Source organism: Stigmatopora nigra, chromosome 16 (assembly GCF_051989575.1).
Source record: "Stigmatopora nigra isolate UIUO_SnigA chromosome 16, RoL_Snig_1.1, whole genome shotgun sequence".
Lineage (NCBI taxonomy): Eukaryota > Metazoa > Chordata > Actinopteri > Syngnathiformes > Syngnathidae > Stigmatopora > Stigmatopora nigra.
In genome coordinates, this window is record NC_135523.1 from 11,329,721 (window position 1) to 11,353,573 (window position 23,853).

At 39.1% G+C, this 23,853-nt stretch overlaps 1 protein-coding gene and 1 long non-coding RNA gene across 2 annotated transcripts in view; one reads left to right on the forward strand and one right to left on the reverse strand.

Moving 5' to 3' along the window:
- Nucleotides 1-365: 365 nt before the first annotated feature.
- Nucleotides 366-1,557, forward strand: LOC144209792 (uncharacterized). The gene is made up of 3 exons (XR_013329248.1): nt 366-1,134; nt 1,255-1,351; nt 1,508-1,557. It is a non-coding gene; the product is annotated as an uncharacterized LOC144209792 (long non-coding RNA).
- A 155-nt stretch (nt 1,558-1,712) lies between these two features.
- The window catches only part of f3a (coagulation factor III, tissue factor a), a 28,851-nt gene continuing 6,710 nt past the window's right edge, over nt 1,713-23,853 (reverse strand). Inside the window, exons 2-6 of the mRNA XM_077736292.1 lie at nt 17,088-17,196; nt 12,999-13,192; nt 10,761-10,942; nt 10,497-10,665; nt 1,713-3,109 (exon numbers count right to left, since the gene is read on the reverse strand). Of these exons, the coding sequence (XP_077592418.1) occupies nt 2,970-3,109; nt 10,497-10,665; nt 10,761-10,942; nt 12,999-13,192; nt 17,088-17,196 (794 nt within the window). The 3' untranslated portion in view covers nt 1,713-2,969. The remainder of the gene's footprint in view (nt 3,110-10,496; nt 10,666-10,760; nt 10,943-12,998; nt 13,193-17,087; nt 17,197-23,853) is intronic.

Sequence of the window (23,853 nt, forward strand, 5' to 3'; positions counted from 1 at the left end):
TTTCAAAGTAACTTCAGGGGGGAAATGTGAAATATATTTGTATTCTTATATTTAGTCTTGCACCCTTTTCACTATGATGTATTAAGTGACTAGAATAGAATTTAACTTACACCTATTGGTTAAAATGTGCACTACACCTTTTGCATTCCACCTCCTTCATTTGTATTAACGCCTCCCATTTTTATGACTTGTCTCTAATAAAACCAGGTTGTTTGTAGGGAGTCGCCAGGAATTCCAAACGGTCATTCAGGAAGATAGACTATCTTTCTGCTCTGGCTATTCTGGCGTCCTCCTTCATATGAAGTGGTTTAAATTCTCATCACGACTGGCTGTGTTTCCTCTGCTCCAATATTATTGAATGTATATGGTCTCAAACCTGACACCACTTTTCTCACGTTTGTTGTGGCTGACGGAGAACTACCGATGGATCTTGCAAAGGTTACCGACGCCGCTCAGTGCCTCAGGCCAGGTGTTAGAAAGCAGTTCCAGCACATCTTATGGTTCCCAAATTTCTGCTGATGGATCATCATTGTCAGGGACCCATACCTCCCTGGTCACAACCTGTTCCAGCTGCCGTTCTCTGGCAGACGCTGCAGGTCTCACAATTCACGGACAAATAGAATTAAGGATTGTTTTTTCCAACAGCCATCAGGACTCTGAACTTGCGTTAGCATGACACAAAATCCCTTCTGTGCAATAACTTCAGGCGTGTGCAATAACAATGTGCAATATCTTAGATTGTGCAATATTTTAGAACTTACCTTGCCAGGATGTGACTCTTTATATTTTTATATTACTTATTTGTTTTTTACTGGGAGAACACACTTTTTTAAAGTAGCACCATTAATTTTGTTATACACATCGGTGTATGATGACAATATTGGCTTTTGATTTGATTTGATGTATAGTCACATTATGGCAGAGTCCTCTTTCTGCGACCTTAAAAACATTTTAAATCAGCAACTCTGCTCGCCCACCCAGAACCTGCATTACTTTGACTGTTCCCTTGGTTATCAATCACTGGAAGCAGATATTTCTCTGCCATCACTCCAAGCACACCTTACCAAATGTCTCTGGATCTGGGACCAAGCCCAGACTGCGTTGCAGCAATCCTCCACGTGCACCCAGAGACAGGTCGGCCGCCGCGATCTTGCACTGGCAACTTTTCATAAATATGTAGAGGATCCAAGCCACTATGTCGTGAATCCATGCTAGTCGAACCTTGAAGTGTCAAGTTATTCTTATTTGTTACAGATAAATCCCTTAATCCCTACAAATGGCTGGCAAATTCAGGACGTCCACCGCCTGGTGCCCATTGACTGGGATACGCTCCAGCACCCCCGCAATGCATGTAGGAATAAGCGGTTTGGAAAATGAATCAATATTATGTTATATACCTAGTTTCATTGTTTACCTCTCTCTCTGTTTGCTGTATTTTCTGTATCCATCCCATTATTGTGCCTTGGTCAGAGCAAATTTTAACTGTTCATGTTTGTTTTATTTTCAGATAGACCTTACATCGACAACAGTCAAAATCCACAAAACCAAACAACCTCCAGCCCATGTAAAAAAAAAAATACTATAATGTCTTCCATCTTGTGATATTACTTCAATCAATATGCACATGCAGATGCACATTTATTTTGCAATAGCTCTCATACCCTCGCCTCCTTCTCCATCCACCTGTCAGCAGGAATGTTGAATACACCATATTACTTTATCATTTTATTTTAATATACTTTATTTTTTATACAAAATATTTTCACATTAATTCCATCTTTAACAGTACATTCTATCTTACTTAGACATTGTAATTACATCACCAGTGTAGGAAATAAATTGGTAATGCAATGACTTTTTTTGTATTTTTCATTCATTTTCCTTATGCTTATCCACACAGGGGTCGCAGGAGTTTCTATCCCAGCCAACTGCGGGCAGAAGGCGGGTTTCACAGGGGCACAATGAGATGAACAACCTTTCATGCTCACACTCATACCTAGGGGTAATTTAGAATATTCAACAAGCCAACCCTGCATGTCTTTGGAATGTGAGATGAGACTGGAATACACTAGAGTGCCACAACAGAAGTCCAACCCTTGATCTCAGAAGTGTGAGGGCCGCCTAGCCTATGTATAATTTATGTAAAACGTATTAATCGCTTATTATTGATCAAGAAATGAATTCCGACACAGCCAGCATGGTAATTTTGTAGTTAGCACATTCGCTTGACAATTCTGAGATCAAGGGTTCAATCCCTTGTTGGGTCCAACCATCTTTTGCAGACTTTGCATGTTTTCTCCGTGGATTTTCTCTGGGTATTCTGTTTTCCTTACATATCCCTAAATAATGCATGGTAGGCTGGTTGAATATTCTAAATTGTCCTTAGCCATGAGTGTGAGCATGAAGAGTTGTTTGTTTCGTTGTGCTTTGACTGGCAACCAATTCAGCGTGACCCCTGCCTACTGCCCACAGTTGATTGTGATGGGCTGCAGTATGCCCAGCAGCTTTGTGAGGGTAAGCCGTATAGAAAGTGTATCTATATAATTCTGATACACATCTGACTTATTAAGAGAAAAACGACACTCTCATCACAAGCTTTTTTTTTCTCAACCCATGTCCTACTCAAGTTAACTGTCTCTTCCTAAAGTGTAAGAGTGACAGTTGTTAGATCTTGCCATTTAGACAGATAGTCTTCTATTCTGTTCTGGCTCCGAGCAAAGAAAAAATAGGAAATAGAGTACAGCACGCTGTAGTCACGGCATAGCTCTTTCATTAACCTCCACATTTTAAAAAAATAACATGAAACAAACACTTTTGATTGAAAAGGCAGCACACAAGAATCCCATACTCATACAGAAATGACCTTTTGAGGCATTTTGAAAATTGTTGAGGACTCTGGACACTTTTTATGTCTTTTTGCAATGTGATCTTCGTGCTAGAAAGGCCTAAGTTACTGTAATAGCTGGCCTTTATATACTTTGCAGTGGGACTCCATTTTCAGGTTTGAGGGTGGTCTTCTTGCGCCTGCAGCACACTATTATTGCAATTGTTGTGATGATCAGCAGCATGATGACGAGGATGACAGTTGCAATCACAGCAACTGAATAAACTGGGCCAAAAGAGATTTGAGATACACAAATGAGTTAATGACAAATTTAAATTAATACAGTTAACATACAAATAAAATGTCTAACTCAAGGCTAACTCAAGGAACTGCAGGGAGCACTCCACCTTTGTCCTCAGCCCCTCACCACAGATGCCCCAAGAGTCTTCCCAACGCTTTGGTCTTCATCTGTTTTGCCTTTTAGTATTGATTATGAGTCGGTTTTGACTTTTCATTTCAACTCATCTCATTTTCTGAACCACTTTATCTACATTAGGGCTGAAGGGGCGCTGGAGCCTATCCCAGCTGACTCCAGGCCAGAGGCGGGGGACACCCTGGAACGGTGGCCAGCCAATCGCAGGGCACAAGGAGACCGAGAACCATGCACACTCACACCCATACTTAGGGGCAATTTAGAGGGTCCAATCAGCCTACCATGCATGTTTTTGAAATGTCAAATCAAAAGCCTTTATTGTCATCATACACAGCTGCGTATATCGAAAACGGTGGTGCTATTCCAAGCTTTTCAACGTGTTTTCTCAGTAAAAAAAAAACAAAAACATAAATAGTAGTATAAAAGTATAAAAACGTCACATCCCAGATAGGGGAATTCTAAAATAATGCATTGCACTGTTTTGTCACAGCCAGGAAGAAAGCTATCACCTGCTGATGAGAGAAAATTGGTCAGGAGGGTGAAGATTCAAGCGAGAATTACCAAAAAGCAGATTAGCCAAGAATTAGAAGCTGCTGAAACACAGGTGTCGGTGTCTACAGTCAAGCGTGTTTTGCATCTCCATGGACTGAGAGGCTGCCGTCCGTGCAAGAAGGAAGCCTTTGCTCCAAAAGCGGCAGCTTAATGCTCGACTGAAGTTTGCTGCTGATCACATGGACAAAGATAAGACCTTGTGGAGGAAAGTTCTGTGTTCAGACAAAACTAAAATTGAGCTGTTTGGCCATAATGCCGAGCAATATGTTTGGAGGAGAAAAGGTGAGGCCTTTAACCCAGTACATCATGCCTACCGTCAAGCACGGTGGTGGTAGTATTAGGTTGTGGGGCTGTTTTGCTACCGATGGATCTGGTGCTTTACAGAGAATAAATTAGATAATGAAGAAGGAGGGTTACCTTCAAATTCTTCAAGATAATCTAAAGTCATCAGCCCGAAGATTGGGTCTTGGGCGCAGTTGGGTGTTCCAACAGGACAATGACCCCAAACACACATCAAAAGTGGCAATTGAATGGCTAAATTAGGCTAGAATTAAGGTTTTTTAATGGCCTTCCCAAGGTCCTGACTTAAACCCCATTTAGAACTTGTGGACAATGCTGAAGAAACAAGTCCATGTCAGAAAGCCATCAAATTTTACTGAACTGAACCAATTCTGTCAAGAGGAGTGGTCAAAGATTCAACCAGATGCTTGCCTAAAGCTTGTGGATGGCTACCAAAGCGCCTAATTGAAGTGAAAATGGCCAAGAGATATGTTAACAAATATTAGCACTGCTGTATGTATAGGGTTAGGTTTGATAACTTTTTCTGTTCACCCATAACAAAATCATAAAAGAACCAAATATCATGAATGTTTTTGTGACAAAAAAAGTATCTGTTCCAATTACTCTATCAGAGAAAAATCCGAGTTGTAGAAATAACTTGAAACTCAAGAGAGCCATGACATTATGTTCTTCACAAGTGTATGTAAACTTTTCACCACAACTGTATCTCTATCTACGGGTGTCTTGGTTAGCACATTGGCCTCACAGCTCTGGGGTCCTGGGTTGAAATCCAGGTCATGTCCATTTGTGTGGAGTTTGCATGTGCTCACCTGGCTTGCGTGGGTTTCCTCCGGGTACTCCCGTTTCCTGCCACATTCCAAAAACATGCATGGTAGACTGATTGGACACTCTAAATTGTCCCTAGGCATGGTGGGTGTGAGTATGGACCCCATGCAAGCCCGTAGAGAATAGGCAAATTCCACACACCAAGGACCAACCACAGATCGAACCCTTGACCCCAATATTGTGAGGCTGACGCACTAACCATTTATTCACTAGGCCAGGGGTCTCAAACTCAATTGACCTGGGGGCCGCTAGTGGCAGAGTCTGCGTGAGACTGGGCCGCATCAGGATTTCCACAAGAAAACCGCTGATAAAACATTCCAACGTTATCAAATATCTTTATTTTTTAATGAAAAATAATGAATTAGATAAATTAACTTAAAGTTGAATAAAAAATAAAACAATCAGTAATAAAAATAATAATAATAATAATAATGAGCATACAGTAGATATACAGTGGCTGGCTAAGTAGAGAAAACTAATTATAATATTATTATATTCAAAGGTTTCAAAAGTCTGTATTAACAGCTCTTTAAATTTTAACTTTCTGAACTTGAATGGATCATTGAACATGAAATATTCTGGACACAGCTTCTCTTACTTCTTGCTGCTAGAGACCTGGCAGCGCTTCTTCCCACGTAGCTGAGCCACATTTGGCTTGAGGGAGGAAGCAGTGGAGACCCTCAATAGAGCTTGAAGATGCTCATCAGTAAGTCTGGACCTGTACTTGTCTTCCATGGCAAACCGGCATTTTCAATGGCATCACACAGCTGGTGAAATAATTCCTTAGCGGTGGTCTGGCCATGCATTGGAATTACTGTGAGCAACTCCTCCATCACTTCAAAATTGTCATCAACACCACGGACATATATTGCGAGCTGGGCAGTGTCTGTGATGTCTGTGGTCTCATCAAGAGCCACTGAATATACACTGTGAAACATTGCGCTTTCTCATACAGTCGATCATAAATGTCACTTGACAGGTCAGAAATGTGCTCTACCACGGTGTTGGCAGAAAGGCTGGTGTGGTTGAACCGACTTTTCTTTTCTGGACAGACAATATGTGCAGCCTGTAATATGCACTTTTTGATAAATTCACCTTCTGTGAATGGATTCCTTGCTTTAGCAATCAGCTCACAAACAGCATAGCTAGCTTCGACTGCTGCATTACTATCTTTGGTAGCCTTCTTGAAGAAATCCTGTTGCCTCAGAAGACGTGTTTCAAGACTGTCAACATGGTTGGCTCTCATCTCCCTGGTATTTTTTGTACTCCTCAGCATGTCTCGTAGTATAATGACGTTTCAAATTGTATTCCATGTGCACCGCTACTTTTTCAGTGCAAATGAGACACGTCGGTGTGCCCCGGTGCTCAACAAAGAAATATTGCACTCCCCACTTTTCTTGAAACTGTTTGTGCTTATCACTGACCTTTCTCTTCATTCTGGTGGCCGCAGTTGGCCCGCGGGCCACGAGTTTTAGACCCCTGCACTAGGCCAAAGCCCATCAAACCAAATTAGGGTCATCTTAATCTACTGTTTCAATAATCTAATTTGAATATTCAAATCAGAAATTATATATAGTAGACATTGGCGTTATGACAAAAATTGTTCTCATGATAAAGAAAAATCAGTTTATATCGATAATTATCACATTAAATATCACATCTTTTTGCTTTCGAACCTCTGTGAACAAGTTCATTACTTCCCTCGTTATACAATTATGAAAGCAACTATGTCACCTTACCTCATATGAAACGAGAATATGAAATATGATGATTTGAGCAAATCGTGTCTATCATCGGTGGCTCACATTGTGAGGCACCTGGAAAGAGAAGAACTAGAAGATGAAGAGGATGAAGCCATGTCTGAATTGTTGAAACTGAAAGATAAAATATCCGATATGAAGCATGAAGGCAAAAGAGATGAAAACAAAAAAATCAGGATCAAGATTGGAAGAGACTCCAACAGCTTTGCCCCACCTACCAGCTGCTGCGGACCCTCAAAGGAGTGTGTCTCCCCAGCACCAGCCAAGCCCATACTGGCACAAAGATTTCAAAATTACCGGTCAAATGGGTGAACCAGGCCAGAAAGACAAGCTGACATTCTCCAGCTTGGTTTATCAAATTGAAAATGGATTGAATAGAGGTTACCAGGATGTTGAAATCATAGATGCAGTTATCAGAGCTATCTCCCCCAGTCTACAGTTACGAAATTACTTGGAAGAAAAACCTAACCTCACTCTTCCCACGCTCAAACGCATCATACGTGCTCATTGTCAGGACAGAAGTGCTATCTATATGCAGTTAGCTTCAGAGGTGCAGCATATCAAAGAGACTCCCTCAAAAGTCTTTGTTCTAAGGCAGATGGTACTGTTTGCATCCCGAGAAGCAGAATCGGGACTCCAGTACGACCCAAGTTTAGTCCAGAGTATGTGCTTGCACAAAATACTTACTGGGCTGCAGAGTGACAGTGTTAGGGTAGATATGCACCCTCTTTTGCTGGACTTCAAGACTTCAAATGAGCTTTTACTAGAGCGGTTAAATGTAGCATGTGCTTATAAAACGGAAAGGGGAAATAAAAAGTTAAGTGACCTACAGGTAGCGACATATGTTAGTAAGGTACAGTCAGAAGCCCTACGACCTACCAATTGTCCTGGAAAAGAAAAACCAAAAGTGTCCCCTGAGGTACTGGCGGAGTTGACTGAACTTAAGATAGGTGTTGCTTCTCTTAAAGATATCAGTGCAGAACTAGCCCAGATCAAAGAGACACTACAGCAGGCTATGTTTCAGCCTCAGTCCTACCTCCCACCCTCAGTCAGGAGACCAGCCACCTTCTGCAAAACAAAATAACTACAGCAAGCCCCCAGCACCCAACTGGAACACTAGACACCCTGTTTATGTCCCAAGGAGGTGTTTTGCCTGTCAGCGAGAAAGGCAAGATGTGCAGTGCACACACTGTTATCGCTGTGGGAGTGGAGAACATTTCCAAGCTGGATGGAAAATCCAATGACTCAGACCAGCAGAGCTAACTCAGGATAGGGAATGTGTGGTTCGTGTGCTTTGTGGCACACCCAGTCCACCGTCCATCGTCAATTCTCCCAGTATGCAACAGCAGCAGGGGGGAACTCAGCAAAACCTGATGGTGGAATTTGCCAATTCAAAGACAAAGATCAGACGACTCAGACAAGAACTAGAAAAGAATGAACAACTGCTGGACAACAGACACGAGAAGGAAAACATGGAGGAAGAAATAAAGAGGCTCCGGCAGGAAAATTTGAAGCTACTTGTAGAAGCCCGTGCAGCCCGTGCCCACCGCGATGAACTGGAAGGGCTGAGAGAACGCGCAATCAAAGCTGACAAGCTAGAGAGTCAGGTGGCACGCTACAGGGAGCAAATGCACAAGATAGACTTTTACAAGGCCAAAGTGGAGGAGCTCAAAGAGGATAACAGAATACTGCAGGAAACCAAAGAGGTGTTTGAGGATCAATTGGTAGGCTGGAGGGCACGCTCAGAACAAATCCATTAGCTGGAGAAGCACAACCTGCTCCTGAAAGCCCGTATCTACGATATGGAACAAGGAAGGGATGGAGATCGTAAATGCATTGAGGAGCTGCAAGAAAAAAAAACTTGACTTTGTGTTTAGCTGAGAGGAAGAGCATGGAGGCGTCTCAGCACCTAGAAGGCGAGATAGAACAACTATCTAAAGCTAATGACAACTTTCAGGGGCGGCAGACTCAAAGTGGGGAGGTGAGTGAGCAGATCCATAATCGACTGTTAAAACTGGAGAAGGAGAACCAAAGTCTTCTCCAGACTGTCGAAGAGCTCTGAGCTGTCCATATTAACAATAGCACCCAGTCTGACAAACATACTCACTACAGTGAGAAGGATGATGGTGAAGTATTTGGAATATACTGATGTCGATACGACATTTGTTTTTGTGGGGGAGAGTGACAGGGTAAAGTGTGTAAGTTATTAATGATAGAGTGTGACATGCTAAAGTGTTTAAGTTATTAACGATTGCATGTTAGGGATTATAACTAGTTTTGGATTGGATGTTTATCAGTGTTCAATTAGTGATGCCTTCATCCAAATAGCAAGAGTAATATGTTAAAGTATGTATCGGTATTCGATTATTAATGTCTGGGTGCACATAGGTTGAGGCACGGGAGATTTTTAGATTACAGTAAAAGTTGGTTGAAGACAACAACTAACCACTGTGTGATTATTTCTCCCTGTGTTTCAAGCAATATGAAAATGCAGGCTGCAATACTATGCAACATTCATTCATTCATTTTGTGAACCACTTATCCTCACGAGGGGTCTGGAGCCTATTATAGCCAACCTCAGCCAATCGCAGGATACAAAGAGTCTTTGGAATGTGGGATGATACAAACTCCACACAGATGGACTGACCTGGATTTAAACCCAGGACCCCAGAATTGTGGGGCCAACACATTAACCGCTCACCCACCAGGCTGCCTGCTGGGCAATAAGAAATAAATAATGAACATCTTTCGGCTACTCAACTGCTTGCTATGTATAATTCTTGCATTTAATGCCTTCCGGGTAGTTCTCCATGTTTGAAACAATAACTGTGACTAATTTGCTAATTGTTAGAATATGAATAAAGTTGCATTTTTGTTTTTGAATTATATCTTGCAGGCTTTACAAGAGGGACTGATGGATCCTTGTGTGTGAAAGACCAAGATCGCGGACTGTGGAAGAAAGAAGAATTGAGCGAAGAAGAACTTCATTTGCAATTTGCAGACAATCTAGTGGAAGATGATTTGATTTCTATATTCTTTCTAGTTTTTGTTGCCATGTTCAGCTATATTGTATGGTGTGTTTCTTTTCTTTCTTGTAGATGTCAAAATTGAGAATATTTTTTATCACACCGGGTTTTGGTATGTTTCAATTTTTACTTTATTTGACTCCTTAAGTTGTGGTTTTGTTACACAGCTTCACTGTGTAAACAGGATTGTTTTTTTATATACAGTGGTACCTCTACATACCAGCACCTCTATATATGAGCATTTTGAGATATAAGGAAAATTTTGAGCAAATAATTATATCTAGATACAAAAACAATTTTGAGATGCGAGAAAGCCAGGTGGCCAAGACATGAGAGGCTGTTTATCATTGTAGCACACTGTCTTTTTTGCCGCATCTCTTTCGTGTATAACAGATATCTACGAGCACTGGGCAGTGTTGCATTTTTTTCAGTGTTTTTCTTCTGTCGAGCAGTATAGTATATTACTTCACGTTGGCTGCTCATAAGAACGCCAGGGGCATTGTCTCTCTCCCCCGCAACTCCCCATGTAATATCTCTGGTGGCAACTACCTTTTTGTAATTTTTTCAGTGGTCAGGGTCATACAAATTTTTTGAATTTTGTGCAAACACATGGACTTATTTCGTACAGCATCCATTTTAGAGAAGATTTTATGCTTTTCAAGTTTGCCCAATAGCTGGGAAAATACAGTATGTAAATCTGGTCAAACCAGGAGTCAGGCTGTAACGCTGCAGTGTATCTGTAATTAGTTTGGCTTACATACGCTTAACAGGCTTACCTTTAAAGACAGACTTTTTGTCCCCGTCAGAGCATTGAGTTTGGCTCAGCTCCCCCAGCTGTTTACTGATACTGCGGGTTGGAATGAAGGCCTGGACATTAAAACAATAGCTTTCTCCTTCATCCAGATCATTCAGCTCTATTATGCTGTTCTTTGAGATGAGAACTTTCTGAAAAATTATGGTTAAGAGAATTTTAATTCCCAGATTGTGAACCCAAAATTCACATGCAATTTATGCGTAGTTGGATCATTGCTAAATGTCACCTTGCCAGAACTCTTATTTCGACCATATGTAACTTTGTAGTTAAGATTCTTTAAGAAAATATCTCTGATGTCTAGCTGGTGATCCTCCTTAAACAATGCAGTGAGTGGGTCAGTCACATAAAGCGTAGTCTTCTTTTTGTTGTTGGTCACCTCCAACTTGAAATCAGGTCGGCCCACATCAGCTGCAAAGAAGACAGGAGGTGGTATGTTGGACGTAAAAATGGAGGTAAATAAAAGGAGGTAATGTTGGGGTTATTTTGGGTAATATTATAAATGTGCTTGAAATATTAACTATTATATGAATGTGTGGAATTTGAATCATCATATGTACATAAGACTAACGCTTACTTTAATTTGGTAAGCTCAAGGTCTCCACAGGAGCTGGCTCCGAGCACTGTTGATAAATTTCGACCCTTTACCCAGATGCAAGTTCGCAATGAAGATCTCTGAGAATACTCGTGGATTGTTTTTAAATACCATTGCTCGGTTCACCTAATACGGAATTGATTTGCCAAATGGACGCTTGTTTGTCTAAATTCTAATGCAGTTGGTTTTGAGTTCGGACCTCAATTGTCGTTTTGAATACCTGATGTGCAATTGTTGTTGCAGTTGTTTTTTTACCTTAAGGATAACGCTTATGCAATTGTATTGAATAAATAACCTTGTAATTGTTTTGATTTGATGTCTTAAATTGGCAGGAGATGAATTCAGTCCTTGAGAATGATCCGTGGCGAGGTCGAGCCAGGATGGATTCTCACTTGCAATTTAACGCTGGAGATGTGCCCGATGTCTTCCTTGTATTGTTTTATATTATTATTAAAGATGACAAAAAAGGAACCTAACAAAAGAGTATTGTTACAAAATGTTTAGACTATGTCTGTTGCTAGGAAAGCGCTAACAATATCCCAATGCAAGTTGCAGCATCTCTTTGGGTGGAACAAACATGGTTTTCACGCCTGCACAATATTTTCAAGCATCTGTTGGCTGATAAATGATGAAGCGCTTGTTTTACCCCATGTTTTTTAACTCTCAAATTCTATAATGGCCATCCTCTTCACTTGTCTGAAAAGGCCTAAGCTTCTTTAGAAAAGCAGTGGTAATCTTAGTGTGTTTGGGTTTGTTAATATGTTGGAATATTACTCCGCAGCGGTTTACAGAGGAAGGGGATTATGCTCTGCTTCAGTATGCCAAAGTACATGTTGGCATTACTTTTCCCTCAATGAACCGCCGCTTTCTAGTACCAGAACCATTCATACAACCCCATACCATGACACTCCCATCAACATGCTTGACTGTAGGCATGACACACATTGTCTTTGCAGTCTTCACCTGGATGCCGCCACACATGCTTGACACCATCTTAACCAAATTGGGCTTTCTTGGTTTAATCAGACCAAAGTAAATGGTTCCAGTAATTTATAATCTTACTCCTCTTGTCTTGAACTAACCTATTTCCAACCCTCAATGAGTATTTTATTGCTATAAAATCTTGAATGCATCTACAGCTGCAACACATGAGACAAAATCAATAATAACCTAAAAAATTTAAATATTATTAAGTAAAATAGACATTTTACACACCAAAAAATATTTTTTTAATACACAAAATCCATCCTCTCTTTATCTATCTCTATCTATATCTATGTCTATCTCTATATCTATATCTATCTATATATATATATCTATATATCTATCTATATATATATATATCTGTATATATATATATATATATATATATATATATATATATATATATATATATATATATATATATATATATATATATATATATATATATATATATATATATATATATATATATATATATATATATATATATATATATATATATATATATATATATATATATATATATATATATATATATATATATATATATATATATATATATATATATATATATATATATATATATATATATATATATATATATATATATATATATATATATATATATATATATATATATATATATATATATATATATATATATATATATATATATATATATATATATATATATATATATATATATATATATATATATATATATATATATATATATATATATATATATATATATATATATATATATATATATATATATATATATATATATATATATATATATATATATATATATATATATATATATATATATATATATATATATATATATATATATATATATATATATATATATAATTTAAAACTTACTATCATTGAATGGGCAGAATGATGATGAGCTTGTGTAGGGGAACTCCACTATGTCAGAAGCTGCTCCCAGTGGGGGTTCAGAAAGGACATCAGCTACATAGCAGGCATTTAAATCCGTCAGTGAACCAGTCAGATCACACATAGTTGTTGAAATACGTATGCAATTAGAGTTCCTCTGTTTGTCCTTGGAGACCCTGCAGCAAGTTTCACACACAATCCATGACACAGATATAAATTCTTTGTTCCATTTATTTGGGGGCCAGGTACATTTTAATAACTATTCATCATTAGTTTTGATTTCTTTCAACAAATGGATTCAACCATTGTGTTCCTAACTTCCTAAGAATATTTAGGCGCAGGTGTGGCGTTGAAGGGGTCTGGGTTGGTGGTTTCTGTATTTTATCCCAGCTTTTGCAGATGATGTAGTTCTGCTGGCTTCATTGGGCTGCAATCTCCCATCTCTCATTGAAACAATTCACAACCGAGTATGAAGGGGTCGAAATGAAAATGAGCATATCCAAATCCAAGATCATGGTGGCATGCTTTTTCTGGTTCAAGGATAAGTACCTAAGGAGAATCAGAAAGGTGAAGCTCTCTATTTACCGGTCTCTCCCACCCTCTATTATCCCATCTATGGTCACGAGCTGTGGGTCGTGACCGAAAAAACTATATCCCTGATACAAGCGGCTGAACTGAGTTTCCTCCACAGCTTATCCCTCCCTGAGCGATAAGGTAAGAAGCTCGGCCATGCAGGAGTGGCTCAGAGTATAGAGCTGCTGCTTTCAGATCGAAAGGAGCCAGATGAGTTTGCTTGGGCATCTGTTTACGATGCCTCCTGGTCGATTTGATTTAATATGCATGTGTAGTTCCGCCACTATCACTGCATTGATGCATTAAAGCAGGGGTCGGGAACCTTTTTGACAGAGAGGGCCATAAACAATTCACATTTTCAATTGTTATTCATTGAGAGCCATACTCAGAATTTAATAGAAGTAAAAATACATGAAAACACGTGCATTTTTAGTCATTTCACTGCCTTTAAAGTAGAAAAAGTCCCAGAATTATGTTGCCAAAAATGTTACCCTGATGCTAATCAATGGGATGCATGCATACATGCATGCAGATAGGTTTAATTAAAAACTGGAAGATTAAAGCGATTCTAGACATAGTGTCCAGATTTTAGCTCACAGTTTAGCGGAGAGCCATAAGCACCCATCAAAAGAGCCAGATGTGGCTCCTGAGCCATAAGTTTCCTACCCCTGCCTTAATGGGATGCGAAAACATTATATATAAATGACACGTCTGACTGAAAAAAAAATCAGACAGAAACAAAATGCTTGTCATCTTCAAATAGAATGTTAATGTCCATTTTCTTCATTATTTTCGGAAAATTTTTCAGTGATGTTCTCTCTGTTTTTAAAGTTACTAATGTACACGAAAACTGTCAATTTCAAACTGAAATTCTTGCAAAGAGTTATGTCGGACTTCTATTACTTTAGCAGGTAATCATCCAAAAATCCACTAAAATAAAAAAAGGTTGTAAAAGGAACTGAAGATTAAGTCCATAGAACCTGCACATAAATGATATTAATAACTTTCAGCCCACTTTGTATTTTCTGTACCGCTTATCGTCAAAAGGGAAAGGGGTGGCAATGGAGCGTATCCCAGCTTAATATGGGCAGGAGGCAAGGGACACCCTGAATTGGTTGCCAGCCAATTGCTGGGCAAAATTAGATGAACAACAATTCATAGTCACCTAAATTGCACTAGGGATAATTTTGAATGTTCAACCAGCCTCCAATGCATGTTTTTTGAATATGGGAAGAAACCGGAGTACCTGGACAAAAAGGCACGTTGTTCCAGGGAGAACATGTAATCTCCACACAGGATCCAAACCCTTATTCCCTATGTTGTATTTCATATAAAATTAGTATACATTGATCAATTTTAAAGCGTTTTGGGGTTAGTATTGAGTGATTTTACAATGCTTTCAATGAATCAATGATTTTATTTGGTGATTCATAATGATACCATTTACTTTGATTTGCTTTGTATTTTTTGCTTTTGCTTTGTTGTTCTGTGACCTTTGCGACTGTACTGTCTAACTCAGGGATGGGCAAACTTTTTGACTTGCGGGCCACTATGGGTTATAAAATTTGAACAAGGGGCCACAGCAGTACATTGACTGCTGGGCCAAATATAATAAAGCGTTGCTTGTAGTATCCAAACCTCATAGTACAGCAAGCACATGCAAATAAATGTTCAACACGTTTCACTAACATTGAGGACTGCATTTTCCAAATGTACAAGAGAAATAGTAGGCCAAATAGATTAGAATAGAAAACTGTGATCGTTCAACCCTGGAGATTGCATCTGTTTTTAATACAATTCAATTGAAGGCACCAAGTAAAACAAATATCAAAATTTATTGAAATCTTGATGAATATAACTTTCAACATTCAAAACATTACTACCCAACAACATAGGCGACTAACCTCAATCCTTTCTGTCCCGCTGCAGTGCGTAATTAAAAGATGCGCCCTTTCAAACTTTCAATTTTTTTATCATAGTAGAAAAACTCGAACAAAAGTTCCTCAGTTATCTCAAAACTTTTGTTTATCCCGCGGATAAAAATGAGGAGCTGAGCAGTGTCTTTAATGTCCGTACTTTCATCAAGCGCTAATGTAAATAACTCAAAGGTTGCCGCTTTTTTGTTTAACTCGCTCACTATATCTTCATCAATGAGTTCCACACGGCGAGTTATTGTCCTGCGTGATAAGCTGATTTTTTCGAACTTGCCTTTGCTCTCCGGACACAAAACACCAGCTGTCTCTATCATGCATTCTTTCAAAAACTCGCCTTCGGAGAAAGGCTTGCTAGCCTTTGCCAGTTTGAAGGCCAGCAAAAAGCTTGTCTTTGTGCTTGCCTCTTGAATTGCAGTTTGCCGGTGAAAAAAATTCTGCTGACTCTGCAAATTAGCCACCAATCTCTGAGCAGTAGCCGCTCGTTGTTGTGTTGACTGCTTGCTAGCGTAGTTTGCATGCTTCGTGGCAAAGTGACGGCTGATATTGTACTCTTTGAAAACAGCAATAGTTTCTTGGCATATCAGACATACAGCGGTTGATCGGACTTCAGTGAAGAAATATTTAGATGTCCACTCTTTATTAAATACACGACACTCACTGTCCACTTTCCTTTTCTTTGGTCCGCTCATTTTTACAGAAGGGCTCAAATGACAATGAGAAAATTAAAGAGGGATAAATAAAGAGAAAGGCGCGACTCAACAAAGGCCTAAATGTCAGCGCGCCATTTATAGGTGAAACACGGTATTGCATGGACAAGATGTAATGAATGATTTATGAAGCATTATTATTTTATTTATTGGACAAGCTCGGCGGGCCGGATTAAATTGTCTAACGGGCCGTATACGGCCCGCGGGCCGTAGTTTGCCCATGTCTGGTCTAACTTATAAATATGCCTTTTCTTGCTACTGTCACAATTACATTTCCCGAATACGGGATGAATAAAATTAGCCAATTCAATCCATTCCAATCCAATTAGAGCTTTGAAACTTAAAATGCTCTCTATTTACAAAAAAAAATCCAAGTTAAGAAACCACTTTTGATTCATTGATTCACTTTCTGAGCCGCTTATTCACACAAAGGTCACGGGGTGACTACGGGCCAGAGGCGGTGGCTAACCAATCGCAGGGCACAAGGAGACAACCATTCACAGAGACACTCATACCTAGGGGCAATTTAGAGTGTTCAATTAGCCAACCATGCATGTTTTTGGAATGGTGGAGGAAACAGCAGTATCCAGATAAATCCCATGGAAGCCCGGGGAGAACATGCAAACTACACACATGGGGACCAATCTATTGGTTAAGTAGTGGTACCACTGCATTAGCAAACATTAAAAAAAATCAACCTATTTAACTAATTTTGCGTTATACTGCATATGTTGGATGATGTGGCCCCCAAATAAATAGAACAACCCAAATTCAACAACAAATGCAAAGAAATTGATCAGAAAAAAAGTTGCAAGTAAAGTCTATCCAATTTTAGAGGTCCTATGAAATGGTCTTACAAGGAGAACTCTACAGTATAGGAGTAATCAGTTGGTAATGGTTCCCAGGTCAGAAATGTTTTAAAGTTGGTAGATTTCCAAGTGACCTTCTGTGCACTGGGATAAAAGCCTGTGAAAAATAAAAGCAAAAGTCTTTGAAATTAATCACTTCAGTACAAATACAACTTTAAATAATTTTAACAAAAATCTCTGAAGGGCGAAATAAGACCAAAGTCATTCTGCGGCACCCTGCTCGACAAGCACAATATTAATGCAGCTGTTTGTTTTTAAACACTTCAACCCTTGGACATGAAAAAATAGCATAAACTAGAATTAAAAATATTTTTTGTTAAAAATTTAAAAGTTTTTGTTAACTGAAAAATATACAATATTTAAAAAACATTTTTTAAATTGCTTAATCCACACAAGGGGTTTGAGGGGTGCTGGAGCCTATCTCAGCTGTCTTGGGTTCAAAGGCAAATTCCATTTTGATTGTTATAAATTTCCCATGTTCTCCGTTGTTTTCATTAAAAGGCAAGTTATATCCTTCTTTTCATTCAGGCAGCTAGATGGACAGCTTGGGGTCCTATATTTGTAGTTTGAGTTGTGGTCTTTTTTCCAACAGAGTTTGTTTCAGTGTTCATAAAAGTGTCAAAGAAGAATGCTCTACATTGTCAATTACTTGGGTTTTTGATATAAAGGAAGCTGAAGAATCATCCGTGTGACTTTGTCTCACTCTTTGACCGTAGTATTTGGGTAAATGAGGCGTCCCAGCGTTATCAAAGAACATCGCAACGCTAAGTTAACACGCTAATATTGATTTTTTTCGTTGTATTTCTTGTTCAAAGTATTGGATTAATATGAACCAATGAAAAAATTGAGATATTTTGACATTAAAAGTAATATGCCTGCCACAACATCTTAAATTTCTGGTAATAAATTGCTGGCGATCAGCATCAACACATCTATACGAAGCATGGATGCTAGCTACTAGCTAGATACTATTTGCGAATGGATTGTGGCCAGGCGATCGGCACCAACACAGCTTTACGAAGCATGCACGCTAGATACTAGCTAGCTACTATTTGCGAATGAATTGTGGCCTGGCGATTGGCATCAAAATAGCTTTACGAAGCATGGATTGTGGCCTGGCGATCGGCATCAATATAGCTTTACCATGCAACTTTGATGGATTTGTGGGTGATGATAACGTGAGTACATTGTAAAATGGCTAAATAAAGTACAACCAAACTCAGTTTTGCTTCCATTGCCTTTTTAAAAACGTATTTTTAGCGTGTGGGTGTAGTGTGTATGTTTAAGCTGGTATATGTTTGCATGCCTGGCTGCGTCTATACAAAAGGTGCGTCCTTTGTGTGTGTAAAATACAGAAATAGCACTCATTATTGACACTGTGGCTAAAAATACGATGCACCGTATAGTCGTGAAAATACTATATATTTTCAGTTTTTTTTATCAACACATATAACACTTTATTTGAAAAGGCAGTAGCTAGCATGGCACTAGGCTAGCAAATGTTATACTAGCCACTAGCGTACTAATTTTACGCTAGCCACTGCATACTAATGTTATGCTAGCCACTTGCGTGTTATGCCAGCTGCTAGCGTACATGTTTTTCTATTTTTTTAAAGAGGACGGGCAAAACTATATTTGATAATACTTTGAGGTAAAAGTTACACTCTGATTTAAAGAGTTTGGTGTTTAATATGCTAGGCTACTCTGTCAGTCCGAGTTGTGCATTCCGTGAACTTGATTCCAGCTTTAGCGAAAGCTCGACAACAGTGCTGGCCGACATTTAAGCCGAGTCATCCACAATTAATTGTAACTCGCAACATCTATCACTCCCAAACCTATGATTATCCTCAATGTTATATTGGCATCGACAATTAATTCCAATTTGTCACGTAACTCATGCAACGCTGCCTCCCTAACTACTATGTTGGCCATCCGTTAGGAATTTGTTAGCAAAGATGTTAAATTGTGTTCCATCGATGGCTTCAGTCCATTTTCCAAGTGTTCACACCCGCATTCTGTTTTCATTCACTTCAGGCATTATCTCTGCATAGCTCCAATATGCTGTTACGTTGAGTATTGAGAGTGTTTTTGAGGGTTAAAAGCGCTGCGTGCACATGGAAGTCAAATGCCTTGCCACACCCCTCGGATGTTTTGAATGGATTTACTGAAATGCTTGGAATTGGATTGGATAACTTTATCCATCCCGTATTCAGCAAATTTCGTTGTCACAGTAGCGGTACCCGGATATTTTGTCAGCGGACACTTCGTCGCCGGACAGTTCGTCGACCGGACACTGCGTCGACCAGACACTGCGTCGGCGGACACTGCGTCGCCAGACTGTTCACCTGACCTTAACCAAAAACCTTAACCACTATCCCCTAGCCCTAATCATAATGACTAACCTTAACCACTATCCCCTATCCCTCAGCCTAACCACTGACCTTAACTACTATCCCCTAACCCGAATCCTAACCACTAACCTTAACCACTATCCCCTAACCCTAATTGTTGGGGCTATTCTGGGATACTATTATAAATGTGAGCATTAATCATTATATGTATTTATTAATGTGCTTGAAACGGAAACAAACGCTCAGTATAATTGTTACCGAAGGACACTTCCCCCTGCTGCTAGTTCCGAAGACGTTTAATTGTTTTGCCCTATTCCGAGGCGTGACCGGACGTTTGGTCGACGGTCTTTTAGTCGCCGGCCTTTTGGTCCCTTTTAATTGCCGGTCTTTTGGTCGCCCGTCAAATGTATTTAGATATTAAACAATACTTAGATATTAAACTCTCTCTCATGAATATAATTTTGAGAGCTGATTTCAACAGTAAACTCTCTGTCACCATTTGACCGGCGACCAAGCTCTCACCCCGTCCCGGGCTCCGAGGACTGTTGAACTGGTTTATTATTTTATGCATTTTAAGATGGCCAGCAAGCCCATATTTGTGTATACATAAATTTAACCCTTGAAGCCCTTTGATTTCCCCATGATTTAGGAAGTTCGTGTGTAATTAGGTAGTAGCTTTCTTTTCCCTTTTCCGCACTTTGTTTCTTTTTCCTTAGGTTATCTTTATTTTATTTTTTTCCAGAACTACACACGCAACCCACAATTTGGAGTTCAAGTAGTTTTCCAGACCATTGTACGGGACACCTACGCCCTTAGTTTTACCTGCCAGAGACTAGTATTTCACAGGGTTTTAAAGTCGGCGTCCCCAAGACGCGAGTCTCATTTCTGGACCTTCTCATGAAATGTGCCTTTCGCACATTTGGACTCACCAGAGATGCTCTCAGATGTATCCCTTAGTTGGATTAGTTTTCAACCGTCGATAATCCAGGCGCTCCGTTGAAAATCCAGCCCACAAAGCGTTTTTAGACGCCGTGCACACGGTGTTTCCCAGATGTCGATCTGCAGCGCCCGGATTCCTTTCCAGTGTGTTGACCCCGGAGCTCGTAAGGACCAAAATGTTAGGTTCATTTTTAGTTATCTTTAAAATAATATAAAACAATACAAGGAGACATCGGGCACATCTTTGGCGTTACTTGCAAGTGAGAACCCATCTTGGCCCGTCTTTGCCCCAGATTATTCTAAAAGACCGAATTCATCTCCTGCCAATTTAAGACGTCAGATCAAAGCAATTGCAAGGTTATCAAAAAACAACTGCTGTTAGGTTTTCAACAAACACGTCTCCATTCGGCAAAACAATTCCATATTATGCGAACCAAGCGAGTATTCCCGGAGGTTGATTGATAGCCATCCGCTGGAATCTAAACAATTTAAGAGACCTTCACAGATCTTCATTGCAAAGCCAGATCAACAGTCTTCGGAGCCCAGGACTGGGTCTCTAAAAACAAAAGGGTCTCTAAAAACAAGAAATGCCCACTCAAAATGATTTGAATGAGGACATTGAATATGTGGATGTTGAGCTAAAATTAATGGAAACACTGGCATTTGATTTGGTTAAACCGGGGATCACATTTCTTATGAATGGATTTCAATTTGAATTTTTGTGTAATGCTGGAGTTCGCAAAACACTAATTAGAATGGTTATTTCCAAGTGCTAGACATACTTTGTTAATAGTACCTAAATATACTGTCAATATACTGGAATGAAAAGGCTTATTGCAGCTCAGCCTGGTTTTGTTCCCGTCCACTAGCGGGAATATGGTGTTTAAAAGACGAATAATTATATACAAAATGGCCAATTAAATGTTTTGCAGGGATTGTCACCTGCGTTTTTTATCATACTCTAGACTTGCCAAATAATGTGTCGACTGTGGGGGAGCGCTCTGTTGCTGCGGCTGCTGATTAGATAGAAATGAAACGTGGGACGCAGGATGGCCTATTTGATGATGTTACGGAAATTAAGTTGCGCGCGGAGCGCACAAGCGACAAAAATTTTTTGGGACCCCTTCCGTGAAGACATTACAATAATTGGGCTTGGGGGTGCTGGAGCAAACTTCAGGGCAAAAATGGGCTTTTGCTATGATATAGTTGTGCTTGCAGCATATGTTGATTATGGGTTATTGGCTAAATATTGTGATATAGTTGGCTATCAGAAGAAACATTAATTTGGCTTTTTATGGATTAATGAGTCTTCTTTAAAATGTGTTATAATTGTGCACAAGAAAAATAGAGAGGCGACATTTCAAGTGCTACCTCGCTGGTTTGTAAACAAGATAAGAATGCCGCTTTCACGGCGAGCGTGAAGGTCACAGTTAGCGGCTAAGGGTGCGCTTCTGTTTGAACATCTCATAATAAGAGCCAAACATGGTCTGCACGGAATGCAGGGTTATGTGATTACTTTCGCATTCATTTTTAGGGTTTTAAACAGAAATATATTTTAATATATTTATTTGATACATTTTATTCTTGTTAGCATCGGTGAGGCAACAAGAGGTGATGCGATGTTTCCATCGTGGCGGAGTGCTAACAAGTCTGAATATGTCAGTTAAGGGGTCTTGCCTGGGATGGCGGACCAGTGGAGAAGCACTATACAATTTCGTCATATGCAGCTGAGGGTATGATGACTACTAGGCTTTTTGTCAAGTCAATGATGACGACAATGCCTATGTCTGATATTTAAAGATGATAGAAAATCTGTTTAGTAAAAGTTTGATTTGGTAAAGGCTTTGGATTTGGGAATAGAGCAAAATAGCCATTTTTGAGCAATTTGTGGGTTTCAGAGGGCTGTTAAATAAAGCAAATTAGCCTTTGGGGATAAAAGAATATTAGTACTGTTTTTGACTGGTTGGATTGTTCAAAATACTTTAACAAAGGAGGTTGGCTGGTTAAAGAAAAAGAAATGTTTACAATATTATGGCATATTGTTGACAATCTGTGGGTCTTTATTAAACATTGAAAATTGTAATTAGGAAATGCCTGGTAAAAGGTTGATTTCTCTAATTTAATTATTGTAGATTTTTTTTGTGGTAACAGAGAACTATTGGGGTAGCTCTTATCTTAAGTAAACATCGTATGAGGTGATTTGTATTATTATATCTTAGGTATTGAGAGTTATTTGGTTGTTGATGATATCAGACATGAAATTAACAATGCAGAAATGGCATCAGAAAATGCATGGCATTCATCCAAATAATTTGGTAAATTGTACCTGGCTGGGGTAGATAAAATAAATTGATTTAGGATGGGCATAATTTCCCTACGACTAAAGAAACATGCAACGTTTTTCAAGTGCACAGAAGAACATTCTCCGTTGGTCTTGAGTGGAGGAAATATTCTTTGGCATAGGTCATATTGATGACTATAAGGATATTACGGATTGGATAAGCATTGATCGATTGATACAACCAATAGACATTGCTTTCTATTGTTTGAAGGGCATACAAACTAAGAGAACTTTATCTTAAAACTTATGGCATTGCAATTTTGGGGTTAATACACCTAAATGTTACAGTAATATCGATTGGCTTTAACAAGCTTAGATAAGAGGGAAAGGAACAATTCTCCAAGTTTCTAAATCTGGCTAAGAAACAGATTGTTTGTCGCTTTGGGTTTTGGGTTTTTATGTGTTGGCACATGAATTCTGGAATATTTGGGGGATGGGAATCCCATATCTAAAACAAATTTGGAAATAGGCTCTATTTGGCAATGAATGCCCAAAATCTGGTGGGGCCTTTTAATGGTATGAAACAAGTGATGACATTATGTATAGGTTCAAATAATAGCATCTCCAAATTATAAAATATCAACCTTTGGGTAATGCTTTAAGTAGATGTGTTGTCTAGGAATAAAATGGAATGGGAAAAATTCGAACGGAATGTGAGATACATTGACGACTACTAAAACAAACTTTAGAGGTGAAACTATTCTTACTAATTCTTTTTAACTATACTAATTCTGCTTACAAACAGCTAAACCAGACCTTCCAGTGTGGGGTATTCCTGGCGTCCTCGAGAATTCTTGGGTTTTCTCCAGGTACTCCAGTTTACTCCCAGAAAAAAGCGAAATTATGGATGCTAGACTGGTTGAACACTCTAAATTCCCCTGATTAAGAGTGTGAGCGTGGATGATGGTCTGTCTTTTTATGGTTTTGATTGGTTGGCCACCGAGATATAATAAATACCAAGGTGGAAAAGAATTTGGAAATTTGAAATTGATTTCTGATATTGCCAATAACCTTTTCGGGGAGGGCGTCGCAGATTGGTACATAAACAAAGACAAAAAGATGTTTTTTTTCGCAAAATGGAATTTTTGACGGGAATGCATTAGCAGTACTCCACATTTGAAAC